Source organism: Apteryx rowi, unplaced genomic scaffold, assembly GCF_003343035.1.
Source record: "Apteryx rowi isolate R43461 unplaced genomic scaffold, aptRow1 scaffold_65, whole genome shotgun sequence".
In the NCBI taxonomy this organism is placed as follows: domain Eukaryota; kingdom Metazoa; phylum Chordata; class Aves; order Apterygiformes; family Apterygidae; genus Apteryx; species Apteryx rowi.
Window position 1 is genome coordinate 1,747,858 of NW_020450927.1, and position 18,910 is coordinate 1,766,767.

Here is an 18,910-nt window from a genome sequence, read left to right on the forward strand (position 1 = left end):
TCGCTTTTCTTTATGCTTCATGATATAGAGCTTTATGGAGCATGGTATTTTTCTTTAAATACGGCCATTCAGTAAGAATTAGCTTAAAACAGTCATTCATTAGGAATTACCGCTTTAAGCACAACTGTAAGTTTATGTAGATTTTTTTTTTTAATGTTACCTTTCTGCAGTTCATACTTCAAATGAAAGAGACAATGTGTGACAATTCCAAGACCGAGTCCGCATGTAGGCGCAAAAGCAAATAGTGGCCAGAAGTCCGCTGTATCTTGGACTTTCCCTGGAATTGCTCACTTTTTTACAAGCAAATTATTTAATCTTTTTTTTTTGCCCTTTCGGTGGAGCTTACCTTTGGGGAAATAATTTGATTCAGGTGTGGCCTGGTGAATGAAAATGTGTTTAGGGTTCCAGACTAACAGTCGTTCATAACACAAAATCAGCATGCTATTTAATGCTGCTAATATTCTCTACTGAGGGCTGGAATAGCAGGAGCTGCAAAAAGATCAGGTTGAGATCTGCTAACAAGTGCATGTGGAAGTTTGCATCAAAGTAGTAAAACTCCTTCCAAGATTTAAGGAAAAATTATAACAGTTTGAAAGTGGCATGCCTTTAATTAACAGGAAAATAAAGTTTAGTAGCTTATGCATAAATGTATATGTTCTGTTGCCTTCTGCATAACAATATATAGTTTCTCTGCTTCAGATGTTAGGTAATAACTATACAATGTTAAACGCAATTAATTTTAAAGTTCTTTGCTAGATGCTATCCTTTTCTCGTTCTTTCTGTCTTTTTTGCTATCTTGGTTTTAAACTCTTCCTCCTTATTTTGTAGACACTGCTCTCCTGTTCACTACTTCTTCTCTGTCTTTACGTCTCACCACTGGGCCTCTCTCAGTGTCTGTTTTCCCAACCTCCACCCCAAATTCCAGCTGTATATCTACAACCAATTGGTCAGGTAACTGTACCTTTCTCAAGTGATAGACTCTTTGATAGAGCATGCTCCGTTCAGTCCTAAAAAGTCAAAACAAACAGCAAACAGCAAACATTTTTGACCGACTTTCCTCACTGTTTCCGGATTGATCTCTTATTATTGCTACTGCGCTTTGAGTAACAGACAGACAGTTCACTTTGTTCCCGCTGTCTCGTTGCTACCTCGGAGTAGCTGCTGAAACTGTCTAGTTTGGGCTTAAAGTCAGTATACCTTGGGTATATATGCAGTATAAATAAAGGCTAGAGCACCAGGTTAATACGTTTAGCTCCGCAATTTGGCCATCCTTGTTCTGTGGTCTCTTTTCCTAACCTTTTGGAATGGGTGGATAAAACGTGGCATTAGCACCAGAGAAGTAGCTGAACTTTGAAAATGATGGCGGTGTAATCTGAGTGCTGCTGCTTCCTCCTCACTCCCCCGACTTTCCTGCCTTATAGAGGCTAGGTGTGGTTTTGGATGTTTTCTGTGGAAATGCCCCTGCTGTTGAGGATGAATGTGTACCCTTGGTGTTCAACTGGAACCCTCTAGAGTGTAGTAAATATTAAGGCAGTATGCGTGCTACCTTGTGGTTCTGACCTTTTAAACCCCAAGGTTATAAAAGGATCTGCATCTTTAGTCGTGTTGCTTTAATCCTTCTCTTTTTATAGTTTGAGCTTTGGAACCTTCTTCTTTTCTCTTAACGCTTCTTTTAACTGACTGCTGATTTCCTTGTTAGTTAGTCTTTGTGTAGTGATTAGTTTTATGGTCATTTAGTTAATTCTTCTGCTGTGGTCTTCTGGGCTAATTCATTTGACATTGCTTTTGAGGAGTTGTACTCCTTTGAATCCATTTATTTTAGCCTTTSTCTCGAATTTTATTACAACTGGACTCTCTTCCCCAAGATCCAGTCAACCATGAAGATCCAGATGTTCTGGTGAAATCAAATAGCTGGCGAAGGAAGAAGAAAAAGTTGCCTTTTGCATTGAGGTCATTATGGTAGTATTGGCATCCATAATGAGTTCCAAATATATGACCTGCTCGACTCATTGGAACTGATGTGTAACTGAACACAAGAATTGAAGAATCTGTTAGTACTGGGGAAGGGCAAAACACAGACAAGCCTGACCGTGTATTGTTGGTAATCTAGTTTCTTAATGATATTTAATCTGTCGATTTTGCCTAAGGGTAGACAATGTTTAGTGTTTGTCTATAGAAAGTGATAACATCATGTACAAAATCATGGAACTCGTTGCCATCTGAAAGGCGGCAGGTATTCCAGAAAGTCTGCAAGGTATTTCTGCCTTTCATCCACCCTTGTTTTGACCATAAGAAAGAGAATGGTTGCCATGTTCCAGATGTCTTGCTGGCTTCTGAAACTTTTATCTTTGTATCGTAACTATTCTTCACCTTATTTGTACCTGTCTTAGAGAAGCAGGCATCTGAATCTTTACCTTTCTGTTAAATTGCCGGCTCACTTTTCCAGGGAATAGAAAGCACCAAGTGAGCAAACAAGAAATATCCCTCAGCAGGTGAGACCTGCGGATTAGCCAGTTGATCGTTCCAGTCTCCGCGCATAAAGGGATCATCTGAAACACGGGAGATTAAAAAGCACATATGAAATTAATAACTGCTTTGAGACTAAAAACTTAGATGCTAAGTGTTTGGGTTGGCTTGAAAATTTCAAATTACAAAGGCATTTGCAAAGCAAAATACTGCAAATCTTTGAAGATTGTACTATTAGGCACCACAGCTTCTGTACTAATGATGAGCTCTCTCTCCAGCTGGCAAACCATATATTTTCCACAGAGTGATTCTCTGATATGTTCAGAATTTCATTTAAGGAAATTTAATGTATTGATTTACCCTATTTTGTAGGTCTGGTATGTTAAAGGAAGATTGTGTAATTGATGTTGAACTTGCTTCCGGTTATTATCTTAAATGACATCTTTTAGGTAATTTTAATATTTAGAAATAGCACCAGACATGCTGTTATTCAAAAACTGGCAAAGAGAATTAGTATCTGCACACAAACTATTCGTACTTGTGAAGTTCTGCAAGAGTTTTGTCCTTTCTGAGGTTTCATGGATCACTTGAGAAATATTTGTCACAAAGGAAAAAAAAAACCTGCTAACTTTCAGCATGATCTTTACTTTTCATCTACTGCTAGTCTTAAACTAGCAGCCAGATCTGCTAGTAGCTGGGAAGAACAGTCCGACATCTTTATTCTCTTGATGCTGTCAGCTGACAATTAACATGCCAAGAGTGGCGATCCATCTAGATGGCCTTCAGAGGAAGAAGGATAAAAACTCCGGTAATTCAGGAGGACTATCAGTACAGAATCACCTTTTCTTACGTATTTGGAAAGAACTGTGGGGTAGTTAGGGCTACAACCTTTTCTCTGTCTTTGGGATAAACTACAAGAAAGCTTCATTTTTCAAATAGTCACTGCTTTCTTGAGGGTTCCAGTTTAATGCCACAGGTACTTTTTCATGTCCTGAAATTGGGAACTTAACACTGTTTGTTTTAGTTAATAGAGCGTAGCACTTTTAATGATGTTAAGTTTTAGATCCTTAACATGTAAACAGTGTGCTTACCTTGTTTAAAATACAGAGTGAAAAACAGATTGTAAAACTCAGTTTTCTCTAATGAGAGAACTTAAGTTTATCTTCAGTTCAGAGACCTGGTGCAAAAAAAAATCTCTGAAAAGGGCAAGGGAATTAAAAATACAAAATGACTGGCTTCATGGCATTCTAGCATTTTACTTGATCACTTTTGTAGAAGGAAAATGCATAGAGAAATTTTAGGAGACAATAGTATCTGTTTTACCTGCTGTTGTAACATTCTGTAGATTTTACTCATTGCAAAGAAAAATCTCGTCTCCTTTATATGTAGGTTTTTGTATGTAGACTTTTTTAGCAGCCTATCAGAATTCTAGGAGATGCTAGTTAGTATGGATATTATCCTGGAAAACAATTTGAATAGCTAAAATTCTAGGAATTGTGGCAAGAGAGTATCTGGCTATTGGGACCTTTGACTGTGGTTGACTACTTTTCCATTACTTTCTGCTCTATCTATCAGGTTCCTAACTAAGCGAGAACAGAAGCTGATGCAGCGTCGACAACATGCTGAAGAGTTGTTGGAGTGGAAACGCCGCCTAGATGCAGAGGAAGCAGAAATACGGCGGATAGAAAAGCAGGCCCTAGCTGCCTGGGACAAAGAACTGCTCAAAACCAAAATAGCCAAGAAAGAACTGGGGGATCAGAGAACTGAGCCCAAAGGTAATAGCAAGGATATATACTAAATAGGATGCATGCTAATAAATACTAAAAAGAGCAAGTGGGGGGAACTGATGTAAATGAAAGGAGTAAAACATATTCTGGCATCAACTGTTGCCTCGTTTCTCACTTCTTTCCTTTTTTTGGTGTTTTCGTAGTGGTTGTTCTTTCTAGACACTCTCAGAATCTTGATTTTTGCACTCTGCTATTTGCTGTATTCTGCCTAGTTCTTTTAACTCTATTTTAAAACTTAGTTATACGTGTATTCCTCCTTTACTGTCTATCCTCTCAGGTGTGTAGTGCAGCATAGGTGTTTCTACATACAATTTTAAGTATATTTCTGTCTTTTCAAAACAAAAAAATACTCCGTGATCATTTGCCAATCTTCTTCCCAACTTACCCATTAAAACCCTTTTCCACTGCAGCACTGTTTGTCTCTCTCTCCTGCTAGCCTTATTGCTGTTGGTGGGGATAGCTCTTACCATCAGAGGCTGCTTTCCCCTTGTTGTTTGCATTTCAAAAAGTTAAAAGTTGTTTTTTCTTCCTTGGCTTTGCTCCTGACTTCTCTCTACCTCTGTTGTTAATGCAGTAACTGAAATCTTCAGGTGTACGAAAGCGTGCTAGTATGTAGTTAGTATAAAGGATGCTTTTCTGAGAAAAGTAAGTTCCCAGATTTTGGGAGCTGCAGCTTTACTGTTCTAAGTGGATTGCACTTTCAGGATCAGCTGCAGAGAACAGGATTGTAGTGGGAGAAAGTGCTGAAAAACTTGAGGGGTTGTCCCAGAAATTATCATTTTTTCCCCCACTTTGTTGAAAGCAGGCAGTGTATCTTTTGAATGTGCAAAGGGAATTCAGAGTTATGTCCCATTATACTTGTTACTGAAAACTGCCCTGTGGATTTTAGGAATCTGTAAGACATTTTAAAGATGTTCTGTGATTTATTAAGTTCCAGTGAATAAAAATTCATCATGCTGATGACAGAAAGGAAATGTATTTTCTCATCTGTGCCTCTATTAATTGTATCTACCAGTAAGCACTGGAGCACAGCCCTAGTTGGGGAGGGAGAACTCCTTGCCGCATCTTTGCTCGAATATTGAATTGTTCTCCATGGCTGCTTCAACAATGCTGTATGTCCTGCGGAATTTAGTAAACAGGAGTATTGAAAACCCAGGTTGTTATTTTACTTGTTGCCAGTTGAGAGACTCATGATGAAATCATAACATTAAAATGTTTTCTGCAACTACCGTAAAGGAAGCAATCACTTCTAAATTCAAGATCTTGTTTGCAGATTATATGCTCCACCATGACTTCTTCATAATAATAGTGACTCTTTCTGTTGTATGGTCAGCTGGAAGAACAGGTTTCCCTAATGGTCTTTTTTGGAACCTATTGTCTGCAAAATGTTAGAATATCCTGAAAAGCTCTTTATTTTAGACATCCAGCAATCACTAAGAATATTTGACAGTCTTAAATCATAGTTCTCTGGTAAACATGCCTGCTCTTTCTAAATATTCCACTCTAGGTGTCCGGGCGAGTGAAAAAATGCTTATCAATTTGACATGTGCTGGTAGTAGTTATTACTTTATATGCAGACAACAATTTCCTTGAAGGCAGAAATCCCAGTAATATTAGGTGCACGTATGTCACTGCAAGTTTTTATGTGCTCTGTTTTTTCCCTCTCATTATTCAATCTCAGAAACAGCCAGTGAAGAAGAGTCTCCAGTGCCTTCTTGCTCTCACCTAAACAGTGAAAGCTCTGTCCCAGAAGATCTTGGCAGTCCGGCTGCTGAGTCTGTCCCATCAGAGACTGTGGGCCATGGGCAGTCAGAGAGCCCAAATCAGCATACAATTACAGAAGAAATGGCTTATTCTGAAGAGCTCAAGTCCTCTACCTCACCTAGCAAACTTGTGAGTGAGCTTTTTATGCTGTATATATTTGTACACTTGTAAATGGCTATCATAAAACATAAGAAATATAGCTGTTCCAATTGTCTAAGCAGAGATTAAACTATTCCCTGTGTTTGCAATGCCATTTTACATTAGTATGTATAAACGTTGTGGTCAGACATGTTCTTTAAGTCTTGATGAAAAATTACTTCAGCATAGGGTTTAGGTATTTTTAAACTTGTGGGCAGTCTTGCAAAATATTTCACGTGTGTCATGTAGGTATGTGGTATTAAGCGGTGGAGCACTGAGCCAGCGTACCAATGTGCATTAGCTGTAGGCTGGTTTGTCACCATTATGTAAATTCTTTTGGCCATGGAAATTAGGCTGTCTTTTTCCACCTTGCTTTATATATAGGTAATGTATCCCAAAGTATAGCTGTAGGATGAAGACGCATAGCTATACCTCATGCACAATCCTTTGGGTTTCAGATTATTCCTACTTGCTTGCTAATTTTGCCTTATTGTTCTACTCTGCTTTCTTGATAATTTTGATAAGCTTTATCCTGGTAATTTTGACCCACTGTGCTGAATCTGAAAGACTAAAGATACAGTGTCAACTAGTGTCTGGGGGAGGAAAAAAACATGCTCATCTAGACTTTTATTACAAATACTTTCTTCTTGGAAGGTTTTCTTAGAATGTGAGGCCAAGAAGATAGTGTGGTAAAATGAGTAATACGTGCTGGAAGTTGTGTTCAAGGTGTGTGAAAGGCTTGTGTTGTAATCTTGACGCAGTAGCAGCATTTAGAAGAAAATTTGCTCTTAAAAGAATTTTTTGCCTGGCTACGAAGGATAAGGCTGTGTTGTTCTAGTGATTTAGAAGGGCACCGTGCACCTCTTTTATAGAGAAGTCCTTTTGGTTTCACAGGTATATTTAGTAGGAGATTTTATTGCCTTAGTTGTTACCAAAGATGATTACAACAACTGTTTCGAACACCTGTGAGTCAGAAGCATGTCAGTTCACTTAAGTGGTAATAGACTAGTCTAAAGTTTACTGAAATCAAGGCTCAAAGCAAGCAATTAGCTATTGCTCTTTTGGGTATTTTTGTTCTGTTGTCTAAGAAACTAAGGTAAGTTCTTCTTAAGATACTTGGCTAGGTACCATTGCTTATGAGATGTTCTCTAGTCAGGCTATGTCCTTTCCTTGTAATTAGCTCCTGATGACGATGATCCCCTACTGTCACACTGAGCTGTACAAGCAGTTACTTATTTGTCCTTTTCTTCTCAAATAGACTCCTCCTAAAAGCAGCATATCTGTATCAAAGCAAGATTCCAGCAAAAGCAGCCATAGAATTGGAGGGCAGCTACGGTCACTTGTAAAGTCTCATCAGATATCTAACAGCTGGTCTGATGAATCTTTATCTATGACACAGTCAGGTAAGTTTAGTATCTGCTTGGGTTTAAATTGCATTTTCAAGTCTTCTTTTTTTGATGAGTAGACTTAACACATAGACCTAGGTTGGGGCGGGGGGAAACAAATTCCTGACAATTGCCAGATTGTGGGGTTCTGTGGGGGGTGTTTTCCCATGATGTCATTTGATCTCTTAAGCTTAGGGAGGTTTATTTATTACCTCTTTTTTAGAAAACAATTCAGGTTCCTGCAAACAGGTATGAAGAAGATAAGAGTTGATAGGCAAGATGTTTTTAGAATTTAAATATACCAGGTTAGCTCCATCCCACTTATTTTAAGTAAAAAGAAGATGGTTCAGCAGCATGCAAACATGATTGTCCTCCTCCTGAACACAGCCAGGCTCCAGAAGCAGTATAGCTCTGTTATCATGACAGTACAAGTGAGCCAGCTGGACCTGTGCTGGCATGTGCAGAGCTAACAGACACTTCAGTACATATGCAGAAGGTTTGTGTCCACAAACAGGACAATCTGCCTGCAAGACAGTGGATCATCAGAAAAATGATGTTCTAGGTGTGTCAGGCTGGGTCTTGCAAAACTACTGAGCGTTCCTTATTTCTTTGTGTCCTAAATCTCCACTGGTACTGTGGCCAAAAGGTGTTCTCTTAGGCACCTGGGAAAAGAAATTCAGTAATGTCTGTGCATCACTAACTGTAGCTAATCTGTGTCATACTAAACCCCCTAAGGAAATGAATCTGACTTTATTTTTGGAGGAGGGTTAGAATTATGTGCAATAAAATAGGGCCTAAGATTGCATTTTGAGCAATAAAATACAAGAACTACTGTATGGTCTCATATCCCAAGTCTTTTAACCCAGTATCCAAATTGGCTAACAATAAATGCTGAGGAAAAGAATATTAAAAGTGGACTGGTACAGAGTGATCCTTTTCCTGATGTGCTCTTCCAGTCTGTTAGTCATGTGGCTTCCAGAACTTCCTCAAACAAACACTCGAGGGGTCGCTGCCATCCGTTCTGTTAAACTGTGTAGTCTTTTTTGAACCCTTCTGTACTTTTAGCTTCTAAAAACGTCTTGTACTCCACAATACAGTTTTGATAGCATCATAAAATACTTTTCATTAGCAAATGAGTTTGCGTTCTCTTCCTGCTTGATCTTTTTGATTCCTTAAATAATTAGTAAGTCTTCAGTGGAAAAAAAATTGGTGGTTTGACTGCATGTACTGACTGATGTCCATAATTGCTGGCTGGCTTTGCTAGCTTACTTGCATCTCCAGTCTTTTTAGTGCCTGGTATAGCCAACTTAATAATCTTTTATGTCTTTTCTTGGGTAATATGTATGCAAGTCCAATAAAAACAGTAATTGAGACAGCTGTTCTTCTGCTGGATATAGAAATGAATACATAACAGCTAGGTTTGCATTGTATTAGCATTCTTGTATTGGCATTCTGTCTGTAGGGCACTTTGCAACACAGGTAAGCATTCAGCAACTTGATCAAGTTATCTTCAAGTTCTGACTGAGAAATCACACAAGGAAGCCATTAGGAAAAGTATAGGAAGCAACAGTGGTCATGAAAATAAACTTTCAAAATAAAGTATTTGCAATCTTTGATCATTTCAAACACCAGATAAATGTATCAAGGAGGGAAAGGTAGATCAGGATGGTGCTGGTTTCCCAATGAATCATTTTGTTGTTAAGGAGACAAATCTTCCAAGCTGCTGAGTGGTAATGAAGTCATTACCTTGTTAGTCCTGATGCGTGCGTAGACAAGATCAACAAAGATGAAAGCATATGCAGATCTTTCCCTTATGACTTGATCAATAAAAGCTATAATTACACGGCAGTCACTTACCATGCAGGAGGAGGAGTTAATCACAGTAGCATCATAAAGTACTCCCGATTAGCAAGTGAGATTCCATTCTTTTCGTGTTTTTTTTTTTTTTTAATTCCCTAAATGGTTAACAACAGACGTTAATGGAAAAAGAATACAGTAGTTTGATTGTATTTACTGGCTGCAGTTGATGAAATCCTTCATTATGGCTATTTGTTGCTTTGTGAAGTGAGATTGATTAGCAAAATGTCCTGCTGTTCCTGCTAGCTTACCAGATAGTAACGGTGACTTACTTTCTTAGACGTTTCAGGGAAGTAGGTGGGGTTTATGAGTGTCTAAGCTTTTTGGTCCAGAAAACAGCATAGAAAATACTGAGTATTAGAAAAGCAAACCAGCATGGATACGTCAGTTAGGAGCTGGCTGCTATAGAAGAGGAATGGGGACATCAGCCACAGGAAGGAGCTTCCAGTAAGACTATGTCAGATAAATATTTTGAAGAATTCTTGATATTTAATTGTGGCAGCACCAGTCTGGGACCAGGATCTTATTTTGCTCTATGTTGGTATAAGTTTAAAATAAGAAGCAAGGGGATGTAATCAGGTGGGTAGGGAAGAATAAATAATGAGACACTGAGGCAATCTTTCTATAAGGTCTGAGAGGTCTGAGACACCCAGAGGTCATTAGAACAGCAGTAATAAAAGTAGCAGAGTTACTGGTAGAATGTGATTATCCAGTAGGGAACAGATCTAAGTAGCTGGGAACAGTGTCCCAAGAGAACAGAAGCAGGATACCATAAAAAAGGGTTGGGAGGCCAGGCTGCAGGGAGTTCTGGGGATGGAGGGGAACAGAATAGACCTTATTAAAATTGCGAAGGAAAATTATTAAAAAAAAAAAAAAAAAAAAAAAAACTTGTTCAGATGGAAAATAGCTGCAGTCACTAATGGTATCATAGCAGGGTCTGCGAAATTGAGCTTGGAGCAAGGGTATTCCAAGTAGCGTTATATGGGATATCATTTGGCAGTCCAGCTTGTGTCTAAACTCAACACCTCCTCCTTCATCCTGAATAAATTGACATCCAGAGGCCTGCAGTGAAATGTCTACATTGTTCAAACTGACTCTCCTTCCTACTGTCATGCAGTCAGTTCTCTCATAGATGTATTTAGTTTAGGTCTGGAAAATCTAAATTGGTGGGAAACCAAATCTGCTTTTGGAGTCTGCTATTTCAAGTGAAATTCTCATCAGTAAAGTGTACTTTGTAGCCTGAAACTGTATATGGTGATTGTAAAAATCTTTCAAATGTGTTTTTGTTATGCATCTTTTAGTTGTCATATTTTCAAATACATCAGAAAATGTTAATTTTTGCAGCCGCTGATGTGATAAGGAGTTAATAAAGTAGCAGCATGAACATGGGCAGCTGACACGAACAAGTCTGGTAATAAGTTACTGAATGTATCAGAGCCCTTCTCTCTCTTTTCTAAATTAAATAAGATGTAAGACTTTTTCTTTCATATGTTGTATAGTAGTGTTATGAATTTGGGATTCCACTTTAGAAGTCTTAATATGTTGAGATTAACTTGCTGAAATTAAATTCTTTCATATTCACTTGGACAGTGTTTTATATTTACTAAATGACTATTCAGTGCTTTGAGTAACACTATTCTGTAGTAAGTTATTTAAAGGCTAAAACTAAGCTTTTTCAGAAACCACATCTGACCAGAGTGACATTGAAGGCCGGATCAGAGCCCTGAAGGATGAACTACGAAAAAGGAAATCTGTGGTTTATCAGCTGAAAAAGGAACAAAAAAAGAGACAAAAGGAGAGACTGAAAGCCCAGGAGGCCAGTTTGATCAAGCAACTAGAGGTTAGGAACAGGGGGAAGAAGGGCAAAGTAAAAGTCAGATTGTTACCCTTGGATAAATCATTATACTGCGGACGTTGCTGACGGAATATTGTATCAACAGCTGTGAAGGACTTATTGTGGTAGGAGTGTGACTGTATTCTGCCCATTTAACCATTTTCAATAATGAACCAGAGCCCCTGTGGCAAAAATGTTATTTCCTTTAAAATTTATAGCCTTAATGGGATACTAGCAATGTTCAGGTGGTTTATGTATATTTTTACACATTAGTAACCTAGCTGGGAATGCTAATGTGAATCTGAAAGTTTTAATATTTTACTTTGAAGAACAAATTATAACTGTGGAGCTTTAGGAAGTTAAATATGTTGCTTTACATAAAAAGTGTCCTTCGAGTAGTCGAGGCTGTGCTGCATTCATTTGATAGGTTTTGTTTGCTGAACCGTAGTTACATCTTAGTAGATTAATAGCCATACTTGTTTTTCATGCTTAGTCATACGATGAGTTCATCAAGAAGACTGAAGCAGAGCTGAGCCAAGATCTGGAGACATCGCCCACGGCCAAACCTCAGATTAAAACTCCATCCTCAGCTGCTGAAAAGCCTAAGATCAAGGCACCACCACTCCATAGGTAACTGGGATTTCTTCTTTTTCTTTTTTTTAACTGAGATTATTCTGAAACAGCAATGAATGCTGTTTTAGCAGAAACCTATACTGCAAGGAAACCTGGTAACTGCTGTTCTCCTCAAATCACTGGATGGTAGCTGTATCCTATCTGCTGGTATCACATTTGCTGGTCTCATCAGACCCAAAACAGATTAGATACACTGCCGCTATAATCATATGCATCTCACTTCTGTCCTGCCCTGTCTTGCAAGTCCTATTCTCAAATTGCTATTGAAAAGTAATTTCTCATTGCGTAAATATGTGTCAAAAGGTGTTATGGGCTACTGACATGAAGGAATTTCTTCCCATTCTGGTCACCTATCTTGCCTGCTGCACTGTGTAAGGCAAACTATTCACCTTTGCAACTTAAATCTGGTTTAGATCTTACATTTTAAAAGGTAGATAATTCAACAGACTTCTGCAATTCATAATACGTTTTCCAGGTGTTTCATTTCCTCCAGCAGATGGTGCAATTTTAGTGCACTTAAGTTTAAAAAAATTTTTTTTTTGTTTTCTTTTTAACTGCAAAAAGGCAAAAGTTCGTGATTAACCTTTTAGAAAGTGGCCCATTCCAGGACTTGCCAAACCCTTCTCTCTGCCCCATTCCTGTTTTCGAGGTTCACTTTGTTCTCTTAGTATGCTACATTATATTATCATTGGTGTGGTATTATAATCATAGATGCTTGTATTTCCATTTTTATCTTTTAAATAAGTCTGTTGTAACCATGGTTCACTGAATTTGATTTTTCAACCTTAGGCCTGAGACAGCAAAGAATTGGAAATCACTGACTGAATCGGAGCGATCCAGAGCATCTCTGGAATCCATTGCAGAGCATGGAGGTATGTAACTGGAAGAATCGATGCTACAGACGAAAATCTCAGATGACTGTTTTAATCTTTAAACTTTCCTTCTTGTTTCAAGAAGGGGTTTTAAGAGAGCATGCAGACTTCATAAATAAAATCATAATGCACAAGTTATATTTTTTACTCTTCCATGTTTACACTTATTTGCAGTATTTCAGGGGTGGAGGTTCTTAAGTTATGGCATTTTCCCCCCTTCAAAAAATTCTAAAACCTCACAGGACTTGGCTCCCTTATTTTAAAGGAATTCTGTAGTGAGAAAAATCCAAAATGTTGTTGATGGAAGATGCTATATCTATAAAATAATTAAAACTAAAACTACAGTAGGTGGTTGGCTTTTTGTTCATGCTTTATTGTTTCCGTTTAGTAGGCTTCTTCTGTTGCTGTTTCCTGAATATTCAGTATTTAATATTGTTCTTGCTGAGGTTTGTGTGAAACCATAATTGCATGACAGCCTTTTTCCTTTCTTTGTTTCCTGTACCTTTATCACTTGAGAAAAATATGCTTAAGGAAACCAAAAACAATGAAAGCTTTAGGAATAGGTATTTAGTAGTAGATATTTTTCAGGTACCCTTTAATATTTTGCTGCCAGTCGTTATCTAATCATTATCTACCATTTTAATCTTGCTTGTTTTTATATGACTTCCAAACACGTAACTGAGCCCTTGTCTTGGGATTGTATTGTATGATATTATGAAATACCAGTGCAAGGAAAGAAATGGAAGAAAGTGCTAGAGCCCTGGAACTGAAAATGTTGCCCATATTCATTGGACAACCTAGAAATATTTGTTTCCAGGGCACTGGTTGCTATCCCTTAGCATAGAAACCTTGATGTTAAGTTTGTTGCCTGTGGTTGCAGTTTTCCATAAGACAATGTAGGCTATACTGTCTGCTGTGATTCACTTTTTCTTTTCCTTCAAGATGCTGTGTCATCAAGGACCGAGAGATCTCTGTCTGGGCACTCCAAGAAGGTGGTTGCAACAGATGTTCATGCAGAAGAACCTTCTCAAACATCATCCTTGGTTTTGAAGTCAGCAAGGAGGTCCAGAGCAGAATCTGGCGACTCCTTAGATAATGTGTCCTCATTGCCTCTTCTCAAAGACGTAAAAGACATTAGCAGGATATCCCATGGGTCTGTGAACAATATGGTAAATACATCCAGTGATGAGACTATCTTCAGTCATAAATCTGAGATACAGGAAGACATACAGTACATAAAATCAGAAGAATATGAGCTTGAAGAGTCTCACGTCAAGCCTTTGGAGAATTCTGATGTCTTGTTGATGTTAGATAAAGAGCAGGAGAGCTTACTGGACATCCTTCAAAAGAAAGTTCTCTGTTCCGAAAATGAACAGTTTCAGAAGGAACCTTTTGGCTTGAGTGTGAAAAGTCTTCATGGTACAGAAGAAATCTTAGACCAGAGACTGACAGACAAAGATACCAGAACTGGACAAAGTGTAGAAGAATCTTCTCACAAACTGAGCAAATCTGCTGAGGAAAAAAATTATCTGCTTTCAGAACAAGCCTTTACTCAAAAAGAGCAATCGTACGTTGAAGACTTTGAGGGATCCTTCCCTAGAAAAGAGGCATCAGTTGAAGAAACGCTTCTTGTGGAAAATTACAAAGATGACTTTGAAGTGTCTCTTCTCTCCCCGAAAGGGGACACTCAGTCCCTGAGAGAACAGTCACAGGACACACAAACCAACAGAAGCAGGTCCACCAGCCTTGGCAGTGATGGTGACATCAGTGAATACCTCAGTGACAGATCTCTCTCCCTCTCTGGCAGCATGCATTCAGAGAGATTATTAGAACTTAAGTCACCAACGGAATTTATAAAAAATAATGAACGCAGAGATGTGGAGAAAGAACAGGCTGCTATTGAATCACCACTGTGGGCCTCCACTTTGATCTTAGAAGAAACAGACAGTTTGCTAAATTTCAGTATTGGTGATAGGGTACTTGTGAGTAAAGTCCAGCCTGGAACGTTGCGATTCAAAGGTCTGACCAAGTTTGCCAAAGGGTTTTGGGCTGGTGTGGAGTTGGATAAACCAGAAGGAAACAATAATGGAACTTATGATGGTATAAAATATTTTGATTGCAAAGAAAAGCATGGTATTTTTGCTCCTCCTCAAAAAATCTCTCATATTACAGAAAGTATTGATAGCCATTTAGACACAAATAAGGATGAAGATTCATTTTTTGATGATAGACTGGGCAAGCAACACAAAGCTGAGCAGAAAGACAAAGGAAGTTCCAAATCTGGCCAAGAAGAAGAAAGCCAGAGAAGAGATGCAACAGAGAACTATTCCCAGGATGAAGGTCCTGCAGACACAGCTGTTTTAGAAGCCTCAGCTGGGGAAAGGGTAGATGAGGACTCTTGTTCTGAAGCAAGCAACATAAAGGAGGTCTCTGTAGCTACTGAATCGCTTGCCCAAGAACAATCTGTGGTGGATTATCTGAAGCATGCTGCAAAAGAAGAGGCCAACCTTGCTCCTCCCATTTCTGGGGTCATGGAGAAGATTTCCACTGCTCATTTGGAAGACATCTCAGATTTTCTTTCTGAAAAACTGGAGAGGCAGAAGACATTGGGGGAAGAATGTGCTGAAAAGTTAGATGATCTCTCTCCTGGAATTCTGGAGAAGCCTTCAACTCCCCTTCTGGATTTGCTGACAAAAGAGAAGAACCAATTAGAAGCCCAGCTTAGACTACCACTTAGAGAGGAAGAAAAGTCAAAAAAACAGCTAGAAAAGGTCAGTTTGCTGACAGACAGTCTCCTCAGAGATTTTGTGAAAGACACAGTCAATCAGCTACAGCAAATAAAGAAGGTCAGGAATGAGAAAATCCAACTTAGCAACCAAGAGCTCTGTGACGTGAAGGAAGAATCCAGTACCCCAGCCCAGCATGTGAAAGAGCTGATTCCTGATGGCCTGAATAACTTTTTTCTAAGTTCTGATTTGGAAGATGAAAGAGAAGAACTTTCCTCCCCAGACATGTGTCCCAGACCAGTGAGTAACAGATATCTTGCATTGGTTTTTAAGAGCTGATAATTCATTTGATTAATGATGGTTGAATCTGAAGAATGGAGTGTGGCACCAGTTTTTTTGTTTTTTTTCTCCCAAGTTGTATTTGGTGATGTGGAGAGTGTGTGTATGTATGTGTCTACATATGTGTTCTTTCATGTATCCCATTTCACAGCTCRCTTTGGTAGCTCTTGAGTTGTGTGAAAGATATTTTAGCACATGAGAAGGTGAAAATTATTTCATTTAGGTTGCATTCTGCTTACATGTTCAGTTTGTATTTCATCCTTACACCCATTTTTTTTGTTTTAAAAATGTGCAAGTATGGTGGACTGTAAACTTATCTCTGCCTACTCTCCATATGAAGTAATCATTCTCTAACATAATTAGTTGCAATAGAGATCATTAAGTTGTCAGACTGCTCTATCCACTGAACTAATATATCATGAATAGTGGAAGTTCAAGCTTCCTCAGAGCAGCCATTAATGATACAGATACAGGACTTGGCCTCTCTGCTGAAGATCCCAGTAAACCTGGCTGCTCTGCCATTGATCTCAATATATTATTATCACAGAAAATATCAGCTTGTTTCACCAATATGAACATTGGCTCAGTCACTGAAACAGCCATCACCTGCTAAAAGCTTTTAGGCTGTTGATTTAGATCTGACTGAGACTGTTGGTAAGTGAAGTAAAAAGTTGTATGTCACATTATCAATTTTTAAACCACCCAGCCTTTCATAAACAGTTAAACATTAGGGCAGACTGAGCAGGAACACACAGTCTTTTTTTAAGCTCTAGAGGGACCCTCTGAAAGCATTCATCAGGAGTGGTAGAAAATCCAAGTGTTTGAGTTGAAGCATTTCTGACTTTACTGTGGGTTATTTATTGTCTTTGAGAGAATTACGGTAGAGCATTTATATATATATCACCAATTATATCAGTAGTGCATTTAAAAAACTAATTATGTTGAATGTCTGATAGGCAACAGTGTGGCACCACTTCTGTGTTTACTCTGTTACTCTTAATCCATAGGAGAGCCCAGTGTTTGGTGCCAGTGGTCAGGAAGAGCTTGCCAAGAGACTGGCAGAGCTGGAGCTCAATCGGGAGTTCCTGAGTGTGCTGGGAGATGATCAAGACTGGTTTGATGAGGACTATGGCTTGAGTTCCCGTAAAGTCCAGCAGAAGCAAGCTGAAGAAACAGCAGTGCTGGCCAAGGTAGAACCACAGAAAGTACCAACAAAGCCGTGTGAGGAGCCTTTGGCGGTCCCTCATACTGCAGTGGAGGTAGAAGGTATGGTACATGCAGCAGCTGAGGAACTCTGGAAGCTGAAAGAGCTGGGTCATGATCTTCAAAGTTTCAGCCTTCCTACGGATCTTAGTGATACCACCAAAGAGCAGGACATGGAGATGGTAAACAAGCAGGTTTATAAAAAGGTACTATCTTAAGGCTTTTTGTACTTGCCCTTTGAATGTTTACCGTGAGCAGCAGAAGTTTTTAATTTTTACTTCTTTCTTTGTAAAGGCTGTATTTGACTTAACAAGAGAGATCTTTGGGGAAATCTTTGCTGAGGATCCTAATCTAAATCAGCCTATTTGGATGAAACCGTGTAGGATCACGTCTGCTTACTTTCGCCGAGTAAAGGATCCAAATGATCTGGATGAAATCAAGGTAGGAAATCTTTCTTATATAGGGAAAGTGAGATGAAAAATCTTGTACTGCCACCTGCCTGAGGGTTAAAAGATCATAACAGATGTATCCAGTAAGATACGAGTTGAGAAGAGAAATGAAATGAGCAACCGGAATCTGTAGGAAGGGGGTTTGTAAAAAGGGCCCTTTTTACTCAACAGATTTGCCTTCCTCTCTTTTTGGCTGACACTAGTTGCTTTTAAACCATAGTTGTCTTTGCAGAACTAGCAGGACAACCTTGGTTGTCCATACGAAATTGGTATGCTGACAGACGGCTGCTTTAGCAGATTTCAGTGGAGCTCTGTGTGGGTATATTGGCATGAATCGAATTGCAGGATTGGGCCAGATGGGATGAGCTGAATTTTATGCTCAGACACACCTGTGCCAACCTCTCTGAGGATGGTGGGAGTTGCTGAGATGGACCCACAGGTTGACTGGTGAGGGCACTGCTGTATTTGGCAAGCCAAATTAGGTCTCCTGTTACCGGTGGTAGTGTTCAAGAAAAGACAAAACTCCAGAAAGCTAGAGCCTGACTGGGGCTAGGTTAAGCTTGCAGGGCTGGACATTAGGGGAAGAACTGTTTCACTTAGTGTTCAACAAAGCACTTCCATACAGCTCATCAGGACATAAATGAAAACTCCCAGCTGTACTGTTTCTTCTGAAGTTGTTTTTTGGACTATATTTTCATTAAGCTGTTCAAGATACATGTTAACTCTTAGAAAGTCAGAAATAGTATCTTGATCTCCCCTGCCCCTGCTCTCCCTCCGAAGACTTTGAAAAGTGGGGGGAAGTAGGGGGGAGAGCACAGGCACAGGACAGGAAGGACACCAGACTCCCACCTACTTTTCTCTAATGTCTTCCCATAAACTGAATTGTCATAAAACCTCCTGTTTATTAAACTATTTACATGAAAGTTATTGTTCTCAAGATCACTGCAGCAATGGGTGTCACTTTTTTTTCCAGCTCTGTGTTTAATAATTGTTCTGCTTATGTAATGCTGCTTCAAAGACTTCCACTGTAAATCTTTTCCGTGCGTGATATGTCCCTTGGCTAAACTGAAGCATTCCATAATCTGACTTTTCAAGGCAGGTACTCTGTGCATACAATTCATTTCTTTGTTCAAATATGATAACAACTCATCTTTTCTGTTCTGTAGAGCTTCATTGCAGCTGAAGTGCTGAAGTTGTTCAGTCTGAGGAAGGAACCTAATCACAAAACAGACTGGCAGAAGATGATGAAATTTGGGCGGAAGAAACGGGACAGAGTTGATCATATACTGGTCAGTGGTTGAAAATATTGTTTGCGGATCAAATGATCAGATATTGTTTCCATATTGAAATATGATATATGATCATACCTTCAGTGTTTGATCATATTACCTACAGAACAGAATGTGTACATGAGTTCTTAATGGAAGGTATTTAATTTTAGAGAGCACCCTGTTGAC

The 18,910-nt window shown here is 39.0% G+C and overlaps 1 protein-coding gene across 7 annotated transcripts in view; it reads left to right on the forward strand.

Moving 5' to 3' along the window:
• The window catches only part of CEP350 (centrosomal protein 350), an 80,603-nt gene that overhangs the window by 52,443 nt on the left and 9,250 nt on the right, over window positions 1–18,910 (forward strand). For all 7 annotated transcript variants that reach the window (XM_026084753.1, XM_026084751.1, XM_026084754.1 and 4 more), the window contains 10 exons: window positions 4,042–4,241; window positions 5,935–6,146; window positions 7,414–7,558; window positions 11,077–11,237; window positions 11,725–11,861; window positions 12,654–12,736; window positions 13,679–15,762; window positions 16,809–17,210; window positions 17,299–17,445; window positions 18,620–18,742. In XM_026084753.1, coding sequence (XP_025940538.1) covers window positions 4,042–4,241; window positions 5,935–6,146; window positions 7,414–7,558; window positions 11,077–11,237; window positions 11,725–11,861; window positions 12,654–12,736; window positions 13,679–15,762; window positions 16,809–17,210; window positions 17,299–17,445; window positions 18,620–18,742 — 3,694 coding nt within the window. The remainder of the gene's footprint in view (window positions 1–4,041; window positions 4,242–5,934; window positions 6,147–7,413; window positions 7,559–11,076; window positions 11,238–11,724; window positions 11,862–12,653; window positions 12,737–13,678; window positions 15,763–16,808; window positions 17,211–17,298; window positions 17,446–18,619; window positions 18,743–18,910) is intronic.